This window comes from Euleptes europaea, chromosome 17 (genome assembly GCF_029931775.1).
Source record: "Euleptes europaea isolate rEulEur1 chromosome 17, rEulEur1.hap1, whole genome shotgun sequence".
NCBI classification, from domain to species: Eukaryota; Metazoa; Chordata; class Lepidosauria; order Squamata; family Sphaerodactylidae; genus Euleptes; species Euleptes europaea.
The window spans coordinates 46,634,472-46,649,684 of NC_079328.1; the positions used below are offsets into that span (position 1 = coordinate 46,634,472).

Here is a 15,213-nt window from a genome sequence, read left to right on the forward strand (position 1 = left end):
AAACAATGGTAGACAGGATAAGTGAGAAGACTGTTGTTCAATTGGGAATGACAAGTTCAAGAATAACATTTAGCCAACATTAATTTGATTTAGTGCAGGTATTTGAATCATACACACACCCCATATTTATATATTTATAACTCTTCTATTCCTTCTTTGCTATAGAAACTTGCTCGGGGACCTTGGGCCAGTCACGCACTCTCAGCCAACCCTACCTAGCAGGGATGTTGTGAGGACAAAATAGAGGAGAAAAGAATGATGTAAGCTGCTTTGGGTCCCCATTGGGGAGAAAGGCAATAAATAAATAAATAAATAATAAAATAAATAATAAAATAATAGATATTATAATGCCTACATTCACAAGGAGTCATTTAGCAGACCCAGAAGGTAGGCAGAAGATCTGAGCGTTCAAAGGGAGGCAGTTGGCACCCAATGAAAAGCAGGAACTCAATCGCATTCTCTCCAAAGGCAGCTTAGCCGTTGCCATGCGAAGCACGCAGCCGAGGATCTGTAAATGCAGTTTCTCAAGGGCAAGGAACTGGAAAGGGCAGGGAGACAGTTCTTTGGGATTCAGAAAGCATTCCCCGTCAGAGCAGTGACTGGCAGAAATGCTGAGCACGGAGCCCTGTTGGGACAATCCTCTTTGGCGAGACCCACAGCACTGTTCTGCCCTGGCTGGTCCATCTGGCCATCAGTCACCCCTGTTTTTGTGCCCGTTCCCAGTTGGCAGCGGTGCAGGAGGAGGGAATGGTCTGAGCCAAGTAACCTCTGCAGTGCTGGCATGTAGCATCACAGAGACCACTCGTCTTGGCATACCCCTGGGCCATTTTAACTTCCCCATTCACCCCAGGCTGTAAGGTATCACCCTCAATGATTTTCTCTTTTCAGAATTTTTATTTCAGTACATAAACGTAGACATACATTTAAAAAGCAACAATAACAAAAAATAAAACAAATTATACAAACACACACATATACATAAGACTTCCGCTTTCAATTGCACAGGATACATCTATAATAACAAAATTATTGCTAGCTCTCTAGTTACCTTTCTTACTTATTGTCTTTATTGTTATCATAGATTATCTACTTTGCTCTATTATCTTAAATTCTTATTCTTTTAATCTTCAAATCCACATATCAACAGATCATTTACCCTCAACGCTCTTCTCAAGAGTTGTTGACTAGAAGAAGAAGAGTTGGTTTATATATGCTGATTTTCTCTACCTTTTAATGAGAATCAAACTGGCTTACAATATTCTTCCCTTCCTCTCCCCACAACAGACCCCTTGTGAGGTAAGTGGGGCTGGGTGAGCTCGAAGCGAACTGTGACTAGCCCAAGATCACCCAGCTGGCTTCATGTGTAAACCATGTGTAAGTGGGGAAATCAACCTGGTTCACCAGATTAGAGTCTGCCGCTCATGTGGAGGAGTGGGGAATCAAACCCAGTTCTCCAGATTAGAGTCCACCGCTCCTAACCACTGCTTCACACTTGGGATCAGGGTGTTCTTTCCTCTTGACACGGGTTGTTGAGAGGACAGGGGACACTGGAGGTGGTACCACCCGAAGCAGCCCACCTGTGTTGCAATCTCAGGGCAACTGACAGAATGAGGAGCCCTGGTAGCATCGAATGCACAGGCCTGGCAAACGCTCCTGCTCCCGGCGCTTGAAAATCCCTTCTGCAATCTCCTTTTTGCCAGCAAAATGACAAGGCCGTTGAGTCCCCTTACGTTTATTATTCCTTCTTCCCTCTTGAACTCGAAGAAGAAAGAGCTGCTGTGGTTGATGGGGGGGGGTGTCACGAGACCCTCAAGGCGTGTTCTGCTTTGTTAGGGAAATGGAGATGTTTATGCTGTGAAAATGGCTGCTATGGCAACAGCTGCCCTTCTTCACAAGGGGAACATCGGGAGCTGAGGAGATTATGGGAGAAGGTGACCATGTGGTGTGGTGGTAGGAGTATCATACTAGGACCTGGGAGAATGATCATGGGATCCTGTCCAACAATTGTGGTTTCCTTAATACAACGTGGCTCTACAGGTGTCAGGTGCCACCTGTGACTGCGTCTGAGAGTTTGCTCTCTTGTCACTGCTGAAACTATCTGTCATACAGGAGAATTCTGGGTGATTTTGGCAGAGAGGGAGACAACGGGCGAAAGGAAAAAGCAGAAGCAAACCGAGGTAGAATATGTATACAGAGGGCTATTTGGGGATGAGAATGAAGGAGCCGAGCCACAGATCTTGTGAAAAAAATGGAGCTTTGTGGCGAGATGGAGAGAAAAGGTGGCATAGTCTAAGAACATAAGAACATAAGAGAAGCCCTGCTGGATCAGACCCAGGCCCATCAAGTCCAGCAGTCTGTTCACACAGTGGCCAACCAGGGGCCTCTAGGAAGCCCACAAACAAGACAACTGGAGCAGAATTTGTCCTGCCTGTGTTCCACAGTACCTAATATGATAGGCATGCTCCTCTGATCATGGAGAGAATAGGTATGCATCATGACTAGTATCCATTTTGACTAGTAGTCATGAATAGCCCTCTCCTCCATGAACATGTCTACTCCTCTCTTAAAGCTTTCCAAGTTGGCAGCCATCACCACATCCTGGGGCAGGGAGTTCCAGAATATAACTATGTGTTGTGTGAAGAAATACTTCCTTTTGAATCTCTCACCCACCAGCTTCAGCAGATGACCCCGTGCTCTAGTATTATGAGAGAGGGAGAAAAGCTTACTGTCCACCGCTCTTAACCACTACACCACACTGGCTCTCTTCTTCCCACCATTATCTCTTCCTCCTACCATTCTTGAGCCCTGGTCAAAAGGGTCAGCAATAGCAGGTGCCTTGTCTCTTTAAGAAAATCAGAGCTGTTTGGGGTACTGGAGGGTGGTAGAAGTGATCTAAGGCCAGAATCACACCTCATCCGTTCCATCCTTAGACCTGCCATTCTTGGACCTCCACAATAATATACAGCTCTTGACTGGGGCCTCAGAGCCTGCCTGGACTGGAATTCCTTGCAATGTTCTTGAACTGAGAGCACCAGTGGAGAGCTTTTAGGGTTACCAGCTCTGGGATGGGGGGGGGGTAGGGGAGGTGGAGCCTAGGTAGGGCAGGGTTTGTGGACAGATGTGACTCAGCCAGGCTTAATGCCACAGAGTTTACCCTCCAAAGCAGCCATTTTCTCCAGGTAGATTTGAATCCAGTAGCACCTGAGAGAAGAGAAGAATAGTTGGTTTTTTTATATGCCGACTTTCTCTGCCACTTAAAGGAGAAACAAACTGGCTTACAATCACCTTCCCCCCCCCCCAACAGACACCCTGTGAAGTAGGTGAGGCTGAGAGAGCGTGACTTGCCCAAGGTCACCCAGCTGGCTTCGTGTGTAGGAGTGGGGAAACCAACCCAGTTCACCAGATTGGCCACGCCGCTCATGGGGAGGAGTGGGGAATCAAACCCAGTTCTCCAGATCAGACTCCACCACTCCAAACCACCGCTCTTAACCACTATACCACGCTGGCCTTAGGGACCAACAGGTCTTAGTAGCGCCTTAGAGAGCAACAGGATTTTTCAAGTATAAGCTTTCAAGAGTCAAAACTCCCTTTGTCAGATAAGGGACCATGGACTCTCGAAAGCTTATAGCTCCAAAATCTTGTTGGCCTCTAAGGCGCTACTATACTCAAGTCTAGCTGTTCTACTACAGACCAACATGGCTACCCTCTGAAACTATTTTATCCTGGGGAACTCATATCTGTACTCTGGAGATCAGTGGCTGCCATAGGGTTGCGAGGTCCCTCTTTGCCACCAGCGAGAGGTTTTTGGGGTGGAGCCTGGGGAGGGCGGGGTTTGGGGAGGGGAGGGACTTCAATGCCATAGAGCCCAATTGCCGAAGCAGCCATTTTCTGCAGGTGAACTGATCTCTATCGGATGGAGATCAGTTGTAATAGCTAGAGATCTCCAGCTAGTACCTGGAGGTTGGCAACCCTGTAATTCCAGGCAATTTCCAGGCCCCGCCTGGAGATTTGCAAACCGAAGCGTCCGTGATTCCTGTCCGTGACTCATCTTAAATCTCTTCTAATGGGAAGCCGAGCGTTTCTACATGTCCTTATTTTGATTAGCGTGTAAGCATCAATAGCTCTGCCAAGCATGTCCACTTTGCCACGGCTCAAGAGATTAAAGAAACCTACTGTGAGAAAGATCGGGAGCACTTTAAAAACACAACAGCTCCCCCCCCCCCCCCGCCAACCCTCTTGCTTTTCTGTCTATGCAAGCCTGGCTTCCATTAGTGGGAAAGAACGTTGTAGTACTTACAGCTGGGAACAGAAATGTTGTGTAAAGCAAGGGGAAGCTTTCATATTAAGGTTTGTCTTCCCTCCTCCCCCCACAATTTGAAGAAATGCACTCAACATTTCAAAAGCCCGTAATGTCCAGGAGAGCAGAGGGGTGAGGAAATGCACCCAGAGAGCCATGTTTCTTGAATAGAGCCGTACATTTGAGTGGTTTGAGTGGTTGAAGTCCGCCGGAAAAATATTTGATGACAGCTAACAGGCAAAACTATCTCCCAATGAGGGTCGCCAACCTACAGGCGGGGTCTGAAGATCTCACGGTATTAAAAGTGATCTCCAGGTGAAAGAGATCAGTTCTCTAGGAGAAAATGGCAGCTGTGAAGGGTGGACTCTATGGCATTATACCTGGCTGAAGTTCCTTCCTGCCCCACTGAGGTCCCTCCCCTCCCCAAACCCTACCCTCCTCAGGCTTAGGGTTGGAAGGATGTGATAGTAGTTGTGGGGGAATAAGGTTGCCAACCTCCTGGTGGTAGCTGGAGATCTCCCGCTATTACAATTTATCTCCAGCCGATAGAGATCAGTTCACCTGGAGAAAATGCCTGCTTCGGCAATTGGACTCTATGGCATTGAAGTCCCTCCCCTTCTCAAACCCGCCCTCCTCAGGCTCCGCCTCAGAAACCTCCAGCCGGTAGCGAAGAGGGACCTGGGAACCCTATGGGGGAAGTAACTGTGAATTTCCTGGGTTGTGCAGGGGGTTTAGGGTTGCCAGCTCTGGGTTGGGAAATACCTGGAGCTTTTGGAGGGGGAGCCTGAGGAGGCCAGGGTTAGGAGAGGGGAGGGACTTCAGTTGGGGTATGATGCCACAGTGTCCACCTTCCAAAGCGGCCATTTTCTCCAGATGAATTGATCTCTGGCACCTGGAGATCAGTTGTAATAGCGGGAGATCTCCAGACGCCACCTGGAGGTTGGCAACCCTAAGGGGATTGACTAGATGACCTTGGAGATCTCTTCCAACTCTATGATTCTATGATACTTAGATGAGAGATTTGCAAGGGCAGCTATAATATGTGGATTCCCTCTGGTCAAAATTTGAGGCAATGTGAATTTCTGTCGGATGGGCTGTTTTATTTGTGGTGGTGATTTGTGGCAGCACTGGATATTTAAGCGACTCCATATTTAAGGGACTCTGGGTAAAATTTCTTTTTTGCTTTCGCCGGGGGGTGGGGGGAAGGTTTGTCAGGGCTTTTGCCATCCTTTTTGGGAGCCAAATTGATGAATGTCTGTCTTGTCGCTTCTCATCATTTCTGAGCTCTACAAAGGAAACAAACACTCTGACGGGGGGCAGAAAACACCCTCGGCTGCAAAAAACGATTCCCGCATTAATGCAAAGTGACTTGCCGTTTTAATTTGGTTATTTTCAACCGGTGCTTCTCGGCGTGCGGAATCCTAATGAGTCGGCAGGTTTGTCGCTCGCCGGTCCGGAGCGTGTTTTCTCTTGCGTTGCTTTTGCCGTTCGCCGAGGCTCTTTAATTCAAGCTGTCTTGGCATCGGACAGTAAGGCTGAAATTAGTTTAACACCTTCTTTATAAAGCAGCGGGGCTAGTTCCCGACTCTCAGGCCGCTTTCGCCCAATAGCAGCCTGGGATCTAAAATGACAATCGCTGGTGTGAGAAGGTTTAATTTGCAAGGATGCTTGAGAAAACAGGCTGGTTGGTTTTTCAAATAATTTGTATTAAGCTTTGGAGCAGGATGAGAGGGTTCGTGCGGGTGATGGAACAGCTGTGAGACGCAGCTTCACCTGGGAATTTTTATGCACTGTTCATTGCTGAACTTCTGCAACTGGGTTGGGTAAGCAGATGTTGATATAGCTTGCTAGACATGTTAACCATTTATGCTTGGTAATTAGCAGCGCGTTTCAGGCTGAAGTGTCCCGCGTATTTTTTTCACGCTGAACCATCATTCAGGAAGTGACTGCGAAGCCGGCGCATACCTGCTTTGCATTTCTTAAGAGCCTCTTTATCGCAACCTTTTGTATTTGCTCCGCCCCTGCACCTAAGCATTTACTGAAGGAACCATGAAAAATCACAGACTCAGCTTAGGTATGCAAACGACCATTGCTGATGGCGATGCAAACAAAGGAGCGAAGGAGCAGGCAAGTGGCGGGGTGGAATTTCTCCTTTTTCATCAGGACCATGAAGAGACATTTTAAAGGTCGCATTTAAAAAAGAGCTTTGAGCGAGCATCAAAATTGACCCTGCATAAATTGACCCTGCATAAATGGCCATTGATAGACCTCCATGAATTTCTAAACCTCACAGGGTCTGTTTCTCTTCTGCAATACAGGGGTTATAATGTTGATCTATTTTACAGGAGAGTCATAAAGGCTGGTGTGGTGAGAGTAGGGGTGTTGGGAAACACCTGGAGATTTACGGGGGGGGGGGTGGAGCCTGAGGAGGACGGTTTCATGTGGCATAGTGTGGGGTCCCCAACCTTTTTGAGCCTGGGGCACATTTGGAATTTTGATACGGCATGGTGGGTGCAACCACAAAATGTAGGGTTGGCAGGTCCCTCTTTGCCACTGGCGGGGGATTTTTGGGGTGGTGCCTGAGGAGGGCGGGGTTTGGGGAGGAGAGGGACTTCAATGCCATAGAGTCCAATTGCCAAAGCAGCCATTTTCTCCAGGGGAACTGATCTGAATCGGCTGGATATCAGTTTTAATAGCAGGAGATCTCCAGCTACTACCTGAAGATTGGCAACCCTATTGGCAACCCACCCACTTTCTAAAAACACTTGTCAGGTGCCAGGAAATATGTTGGCGGGCACCATGACACCCATGATCACTGCTTTGGGGCGGGGAGGACCCTGGCATAGTAAATAGTGTGTTTATGACTCTCAACTGGTGAGAATTGAGTTCAAATTCTAACTCAGTACAGGATAGGGTTGCCAACCACCAGGTACTAGCTGAAGATCTCCTGCTTTTACAACCAATCTCCAGCCAATAGAGATCAGTTTCCCTGGAGAAAATGGCCACTTTGGCAATTGCACTCTATGGCATTGAATCCCTCCTCTCCCCAAACCCTGCCCTCCTCAGGCTCTGCCCCAAAAGCCTCCTGCCGGACACGAAGAGGGACTTGGCAACCCTAGCAGAGGAGCTCACTGGGTAACGTTTGGCCAGTCACCATCTCTCAACCTAACCCATCTCGCAGAGATTTTACCAGGAAAAAATAGGTATGGGGAGCTATGTGCAGTGTTTGGAGGAAGGCTATTATAAAAATGTAATTAACAATAACACAAGAAGATAATGTAAGCAGAGCGCTTCGACTTGCTGAGCTGCTTTATAAATGCTTGTTTGTATTATTTTGGCATTACTTTCTTTACAACTTGTTATCTGCCTGTAGTCCATTACGTGGACAAAGGCAGGCATAAATGGAGCCAATAAGCCAACTTTTCCCTGTCGGCTGATACAGCAAATAGCTAAGAGACAGATTAATGAATCAGGGCATGCATACTTCAAATCCTGCCTCTGACATTATAGGTGGCATTTGGCAAACTGCATTCTTTCCTCTCTGGCTTCATGGCACAGTGGTTGGAATGTCAGCCTAGGATTGAGGAGATGCAGGTTCAAATCTCACTCATCCTTGAAGCTTGTTCGATGACTTTTGGCCAATTGCTCAGTTTTGGCCTAAGGTTGGGTGGGATGAAAAATTATATAAATAATGAAAATATAATTCATTAGAAGCACTATGTCAAGATTAAAATGATTTAAAAACGTTAAAACAGCACAATAGCATTTCCTAAGGTTGATATCTAGAACCACATGTCAGATGCGTTTTGGCCGATATGGCCTTCCTCAGTAGTCTATTTGAAACCCATGTAAAATATGCACACATTCACAGATGCATACACACACACACACACACACACACACATACAGACAAGGCATGTAATAGGCTGTATAATATATTACCAATTACACAAACATCTGGTTGTTTTACCATGTTGATAATTGCACACATCTTATATGGGAGACATATACAACCCAGCATAACAACCTGAGACAATCTTACCAGATGGACATTTTGGAGGACTTTGATTCATAGGGTCGGAAGTGACTTGACGCCTGGCACTTAACACACACAAATAGACACAATCTTCAGTAAGCATTCCGAATGCTTGAAAGTAGTATACCATTTTTCACAGATAGATAATCTTGTCTCGGTATAGGTCTCCTCCTCAGCCCATGCTCTCAAAATGCCAGTTTGGACATGTGAACCCACGTGACTCGGATTCACACCCTCCATTTGGAAGTTTCTTGTTTCTGCTTCAGGCCAGTCACTTGCAATGGGATGAATAAATCTGCTTTGGAGGTTAAACTTACCAGAGGAGGCATCTCAGCAGACAGGAATGAGCTATATATACCCTGACCCAGTTTAAACCGGTTGGGGAGCCAGCCCAAGGTGCTCCGTTTCTCAAAGCCGATTTTGCAAAGGAGGCTGTCGGCAACAGCTTAAATACACATCTGGGCTCATCTCTTTTCTTCTCAATTGATTGTGGGGCTTCGGGGACGAGCAGCTATTAAAAAACGAACAGAATCAATTAATGCACAATCTAATCATATCTAACGGTCTCTGGCGTTTTCGGAGCCAGAGTGACTTTTTGCCGTCTATCTAGGATCTGCCGATATCCCACTTTGAAAGGGACATCAGATTTGTATTTCTTGCACATGTTCCCGATAAATATTTTTAAAAATCAAGGCACAAACATTATGGCTAGGGTTGCCATCCTCCAGGTACTAGCTGGAGATCTCCTGCTATTACCACTGATCTCCAGCCAATAGAGATCAGTTCACCTGGAGAAAATGGCCGCTTTGGCAATTGGACTCTATGGCATTGAGGTCCCTCCTGGTTTGGAGTGGGGGAGTCTGATCTGGAGAACCAGGTTTGATTCCCCACTCCTCCACATGAGCAGCAGATGCTAATCTGGTGAACTGGATTTGTTTCCCCACTCCTACACATGAAGCCAGCTGGGTGACCTTGGGCTAGTAACAGCTTTTAGAACTCTCAGCCCCACCTACCTCACAGGGTGTCTGTTGTAGGGAGGGGAAGGGAAAGTGATTGTAAGCTGGTTTGATTCTTTCCTAAGGGGTAGAGAAAGTCAGCATATAAAATCCAACTCTTCTTCTTCTTCAATGACATATTTTGCTTCAAGCAGGAAGGATGAAAAAAGAACTCAAATGAGCACAAATCGCCTTAAAGTATCTTTTTCTGAAGAGTTATACAGACCAAATCCATTTCTTTGTAGAGCTATTGTAGTTTGAGACTCCTTTTGGTATTCTATGTGGAACGTCTTGTGTATTAATGGAAGCTAACAAAAGATTTCTTTTTTTATTTCTTACTGAAGAGTTTTCAATCATGCCCCCCCTTATCTACAATCTTTCAAGAGCAGGGACAAGAAAATGGTAATCCACTCCCTTACACTTCACTCTCTGTGAATGCATTATTTACAGCCTGTAAAATGTTCAGTTTCATTGCGGGATTACATTTTTCTTTCTTTCGATGTGGTCAATAATTAATAGCACCTTAAACAAATTCGTTATAGAGGGTTTTTTTGTTTTGTTTTTTGACGAGAGTGACGTTTTTTACCTTCTCTGTTAATTTTGAGTTCCAAGCCACGGTGAAGGAAGGTACCACGGACGTGATTGTGAATTTGACGGTGGAAGATCGGGACAACCCAGCGACAGGGGCCTGGAGAGCGGTTTACACCATCATCAACGGGAACCCGGGCCAGAGTTTTGAAATTCATACAAATCCCAAGAATAATGAAGGGATGTTGTCCGTTGTCAAGGTGAGGAGGGTTTTTCAGTGTCCCTCAAGCCCTGGGAATGCAATATCTTCTGTTGTCCCTTATTATGCTTGGCAGCGTCCAAGATTTCCTCATGCCTCCCTGCTTGTTTATATTTGCTTGGACTTGTCTCCGCCGGCTTCTAAAGATTTGTGCTGTGCTTGCCAAGCTAACTGTGAAATGCCAGACAAGAGTGACTGCTTCCTTCCGAAGGGAGGTCACCATTGTTCGGAGTTATGTAGGAACCGGAGACTGTGTGTTTTTGGCAGCCCCACAAACCATCTGTAGCCAACTGCGAGCACTTTGACTCGGGCTTCGTTTTTTAAGGGGAAAATGGCATAAGAGAACGCTGGAACGATCGGCTGTGGGCCTACATGGCAAACGGTGTCCCAAAAGCCCATCCCTGCTTTAAAAAGGATGGCGAGAAGCCAGGCTAGCTGGTTCTGCTGACCTGTAGAGAAGCATTCAGGAGATGTGAGGAAGTACTCAGTGTAGGGCTGCCAGCCTCCAATGATGACCTGTCCTGCTTCTGTGGACTTTGAATGGCCAACTCTACCTGTTGAACTGATCTCTGAATGGCCAACTCTGCCTGTTGAACTGAATTCTTTTTATGTTGGCTGGGACTAGCGTCTTCCTGTATACATGTTGGATTCTTATAGAGCCTACTTGTGGAAATTCTATGTTCTGTTTCTGTTTGTGTTTTGTAATTCGTAGTTATAAGATTATTTAGGTAGTTAGATAGTTTAGGAGTTACATTATATGTGTATAGATTGGTGTGAACAGCAATACATGATTATTTCTTGGAGCCAGCGTGCTGTCATTGTGTATAGCAGCCTCCAGGTGGTGGATGGAGATCTCCCACTATTACAACAGATCTCCAGGTGACAGAGATCAGTTCTGCTGGAGAAAATGGCCACTTTGCCAATTGGACTCTATGGCATTGAAGTGCCTCCCCTTTCCAAACCCAACCCTCCTCAGGCTCCACCCCCAAAATCTCCAGGTATCTCCCAACCTGGAGCTGGCAACCCTAACTTAGTGCCAGCCTTGGTCTGAAGGAATTTAAATTTGCAAGCTTTGCGATCTGTAAAACAAGGGCAGTCCTTAGGGTTGACAACCTCCAGGTGGTGGCTGGAGACCTCCTGCTATTACAGCTGATCTCCAGGCGACAGAGATCAGTTCATCAGGAGAAAGTGGCTGCTTTGGAAGATGGATTCTATGGCATTATACTCCACTGAAGTCCCTTCCCTTCCCAAACCCTACCGTCCTCAGGGTCCACCCCCAAAATCTGCAGGTATTTCCCACCCTGAATCTGGCATACCACCACTTATTTGAATGCCCTCTATATGTGGAAACCAGAGCTAAATTTCTTGCCGGTTTGGTTTCTGGCCTAAGCACTTGTCCTGGTGCTGAGAAACTAGTATTTTTGTTAAAATATACCAGTGGGTTTGTTTCTTATAGGACTGCCCTGTGTGCAATATAAGGTCCAATATGGTTGCTAAGGGAGCTGATCCTTCAAGTTGATTTTAATGGTCACTAGGTCCCATTGGCCGAATGGGACGCCACCACAATTTTTAGTTGTTGTTGTTATTTGTTATTGTTGTTGTTTTTGTATGCATCAACTTCGCATAGTTTTATTATGTATATTTATTATTAATCCAGAATTTTATTAACCTGGTATTTCCTTTTATTATGTAACTGTGGTATCCTTGACATGTTTGTAATGGCCGATGGCTAAATGCAAATAAAACCATTCATTAATTCATTCACCCTGGAGCTGGCAACCCTAACAATCCTGTATTCTGTTGTCTTCCAGTCTTTGGATTATGAAATTTCAGCTTTCCACACACTCCTGATCAAGGTAGAAAATGAAGATCCATTGGTTCCGGACGTTGCATATGGCGCCAGCTCCACAGCCACTGTTCAGATCACCGTTCTGGATGTAAACGAAGGCCCCATTTTCCACCCAAATCCAATGACTGTTACCAAACAAGAGAACATCCCGATAGGCAGTGTTGTGTTCACTGTCAATGCCACCGATCCAGATAAATTGCAGCATCAGACAATCAGGTGAGTGAGATATTCTTCCCTCCATTTAGAATACTACTAAGGATTAGTAGTATTCTACTGGAGATTAAGGTTGTATTTGGAAGCATACTTTTTCTATGCTTACACCTTAGCAATCCTTCTTCTATTCAGTATGTCTGCAGAGCTTGGCATGATGGAGTTATCTATGTATGAATAGTACTGGATAGGAATCTATTCTTTTTGTTCCTGAACGTAAATGTTCCAGAAAGATGTATTTACTATATTCTTATCCTGCTTCTCAACCAAAGCATCTCACAGAAAACGGAATACAAATTACAGTGGAAGGGAGGGAGCCAATGAGCCCCTCCCACTAACTGAGCAGTGGCGTTCATCCACTGGAGAAAGATGGAGTCGTTGTATCCCACTCGTTACGTTCTTTGGGGAGGAGATCTTCATCCCCACTGATTAAGGCAAAAGAAACGATGATGTTGGCTGCTTCATGAGCTCCTTCTCATGGCCATTTGACCTAATACACTGTTTGATGTGTACACAACCTTAGAAGACCGGCATGAAATACAAGGTGGGACATGGGAGCCATGTTCTAGTGTACAAGGAATAAATTATTTTACTAGAAGCCTCCTAATACTAGAAGGGCTTTAATGTATTTTCTACCGTGTATTATGATATTATATTGTTGGGATGTTTACTAGACTACAATTCTATGTTTGACCGCTGCAGAAGGCCTTTTTGAGGCCAGAACACATTTGGTCCTTATTGGGTCCCATTTTGGCCATTGTACCATTTTACATTAAATGTGTATGAGTTTCATGTATTTGTTGACTGTGAATGACTCTCCTATGATATAGGCCTTATGTTTTTAACTTTACTGTGCACCACATTAAAATTTATATTTTTGTAATTTTAGTATTTTCTAGCTCAACCTTTTCGGTTTGGATTTGCCTTCTCATGGCCCCACTGATGGCAATTGGAAGCTGGAGGGAGGGGGTCTTAACAGGAGCTGGATTCAGGTTTAATGAAGGATGTTTGGGTTCTTCTGGTCCTTTCTGATGCCCCCATTGATGGCATTGGGTTGCTTTAGAGAGGCTGTTCTTAATGGGAGCTGAATCCCAGGTTTGATGAATGCTATCTTGTTGCTTCCTGTCCTCTTTCTGATGGCCCTGTTGATGGTAATTGGAAGCTGGAATGAGGCGGTTGTTTTCCTGGAGGTGGATGTGTTTAGTTTCCTGTCTGTGGCTATACACACCATTGGACAATGCTTCTTCCTGCCTGGTTTCTAGAAACGTTTGGACCACTAACATCAATAGGGTTGTCAGCCTCCTAATGGTGGCTGGAGATCTCCCACTATTACAACTGATCTTCAGGCGACAGAGATCAGTTCCCCTGGAGAAAATGGCTGCTTTGGCAATTGGACTCTATGGCATTGAAGTGCCTCCCCTCTTTAGACCCCGTTCTCCTCAGGCTCCACCCCCAAAATCTCCAGGTATTTCCCAACCTGGAGCTGGCAACCCTAAACATCAACCATCTGGATAGTTATCTCTGATGGTCCTAATGAACAAGACAGAGAGATACCTAGTCCACGTTAAAAAAAAAAACACATCTGGATGCTCAGTACATTGGCCATGCATGTGGTAATTTTAACAAAAAGCATTGTATGGTGTGTATTGTACAGATTTAAACCACTGAAGAAGGCCTCATGGCCGAAACACACTGGGTTTGGTTTACATGGATTTTAAGTTGTTTATAATTGTACCTGATCACAGGAACGATGCTTGTAAGTGTGCGACACCCCCATGTGTACAAGTGCAATTTTACTAAAAAGGGTTGTTGTTTTTTACACTAGGGGGCGGTACCTATGTATGTAACTAAAGATGGATGTATTTTTCTGCACAGTTATTAATATTTATAATTTGATTAAAGTCATTGGAACATAATGCTAGCTTTTTAAAATTTGCAATGATAATTCCATACATAAGCTGTTTTTTGCCCAAAGAAACTTTCCCTCCAACTTTTTTGGTTACCTGGACCACTCTGGGTTGACCCCCCCCCCTTTTGGTTGCTTGTTTTTGCTCCTTCTGATGGTTTCATTGATGGTAATTGAAAGAGGGTGGAAGGAGGTTATTATCTGGAGCTGGATCCATATGGAAGGAGAGGCAGAGATAGGTCTCATTCCAGTATTCCATATGAACTCAGATGCACATGAACTGGTGGGGGGGGGAAGGCCAATTTTAAGCGCTGTCTGGCTTGAATAGAGCATCCTCATTGTGAGTTAGTTCCTCCTTTGCGAGAAACAGATCCCTGAGTCTTTCATGTTGCACCTGTTTCTCTTTCCTTGGGCTGATTTTCCCCATCAAAGTCATTGCCTTTTTCAACATTGTTTTGCTCAGTTTTGTATAAATAGTACCTACTGTATAAATGGTGTGACAGCGGTGCAGGAAAATGGAGTAAATGAGAGAAAGGCATGAAATTAATTTGGCTTCAGTTTGACAGCAATGAAAATTGGGAAACCAAATCAGCAGAAAACATATATATGTATAAAATGGCTATTTTTACCAGGCACAGAAATGATACCTGGGGGTGTGGGGGGGGAGGTTGTTTTCCTTGGGTGAAGGGGAGGTAGTTGTGAATTTCCTGCATTGTGCAAGGGGTTGGACTAGATAACCCTGGTGGTCCCTTCCAATTCTATGATTCTATGATTCTATCTCTCTACCTTGAAATGAGTGGAAATTGGTGTGCAAACTGGAATTCTCCTCTTTCTTTGTTTATTAGAAGGTTTCCACCCTGCCTTCTTAATGTATAAGCTCTCTCTCTCTCTCTCTCTCTCTCTCTCTCTCTCTCTCTCTCTCTCTCTCTCTCTCTCTCTCTCTCTCTCTCCAGAGACCTGCTTAAGATGACTCACAATGTAAAATACAATACAATAAAATCATAAAAACTCCATAAAATTATCAATATTTTAAAGCCATTAAAAAGATACTGGGACATTAAAATAGCATCAAACAACATTTGGCGGAGCTAAAATATCCATGAAACATTCTACAGGCTAGAAGCAGACCATAA

The 15,213-nt window shown here is 45.1% G+C and overlaps 1 protein-coding gene across 1 annotated transcript in view; it reads left to right on the forward strand.

Moving 5' to 3' along the window:
• Positions 1 to 15,213, forward strand: part of CDH13 (cadherin 13) — a 638,997-nt gene that overhangs the window by 565,364 nt on the left and 58,420 nt on the right. Inside the window, exons 9-10 of the mRNA XM_056862383.1 lie at positions 9,934 to 10,116; positions 11,927 to 12,180. Of these exons, the coding sequence (XP_056718361.1) occupies positions 9,934 to 10,116; positions 11,927 to 12,180 (437 nt within the window). The remainder of the gene's footprint in view (positions 1 to 9,933; positions 10,117 to 11,926; positions 12,181 to 15,213) is intronic.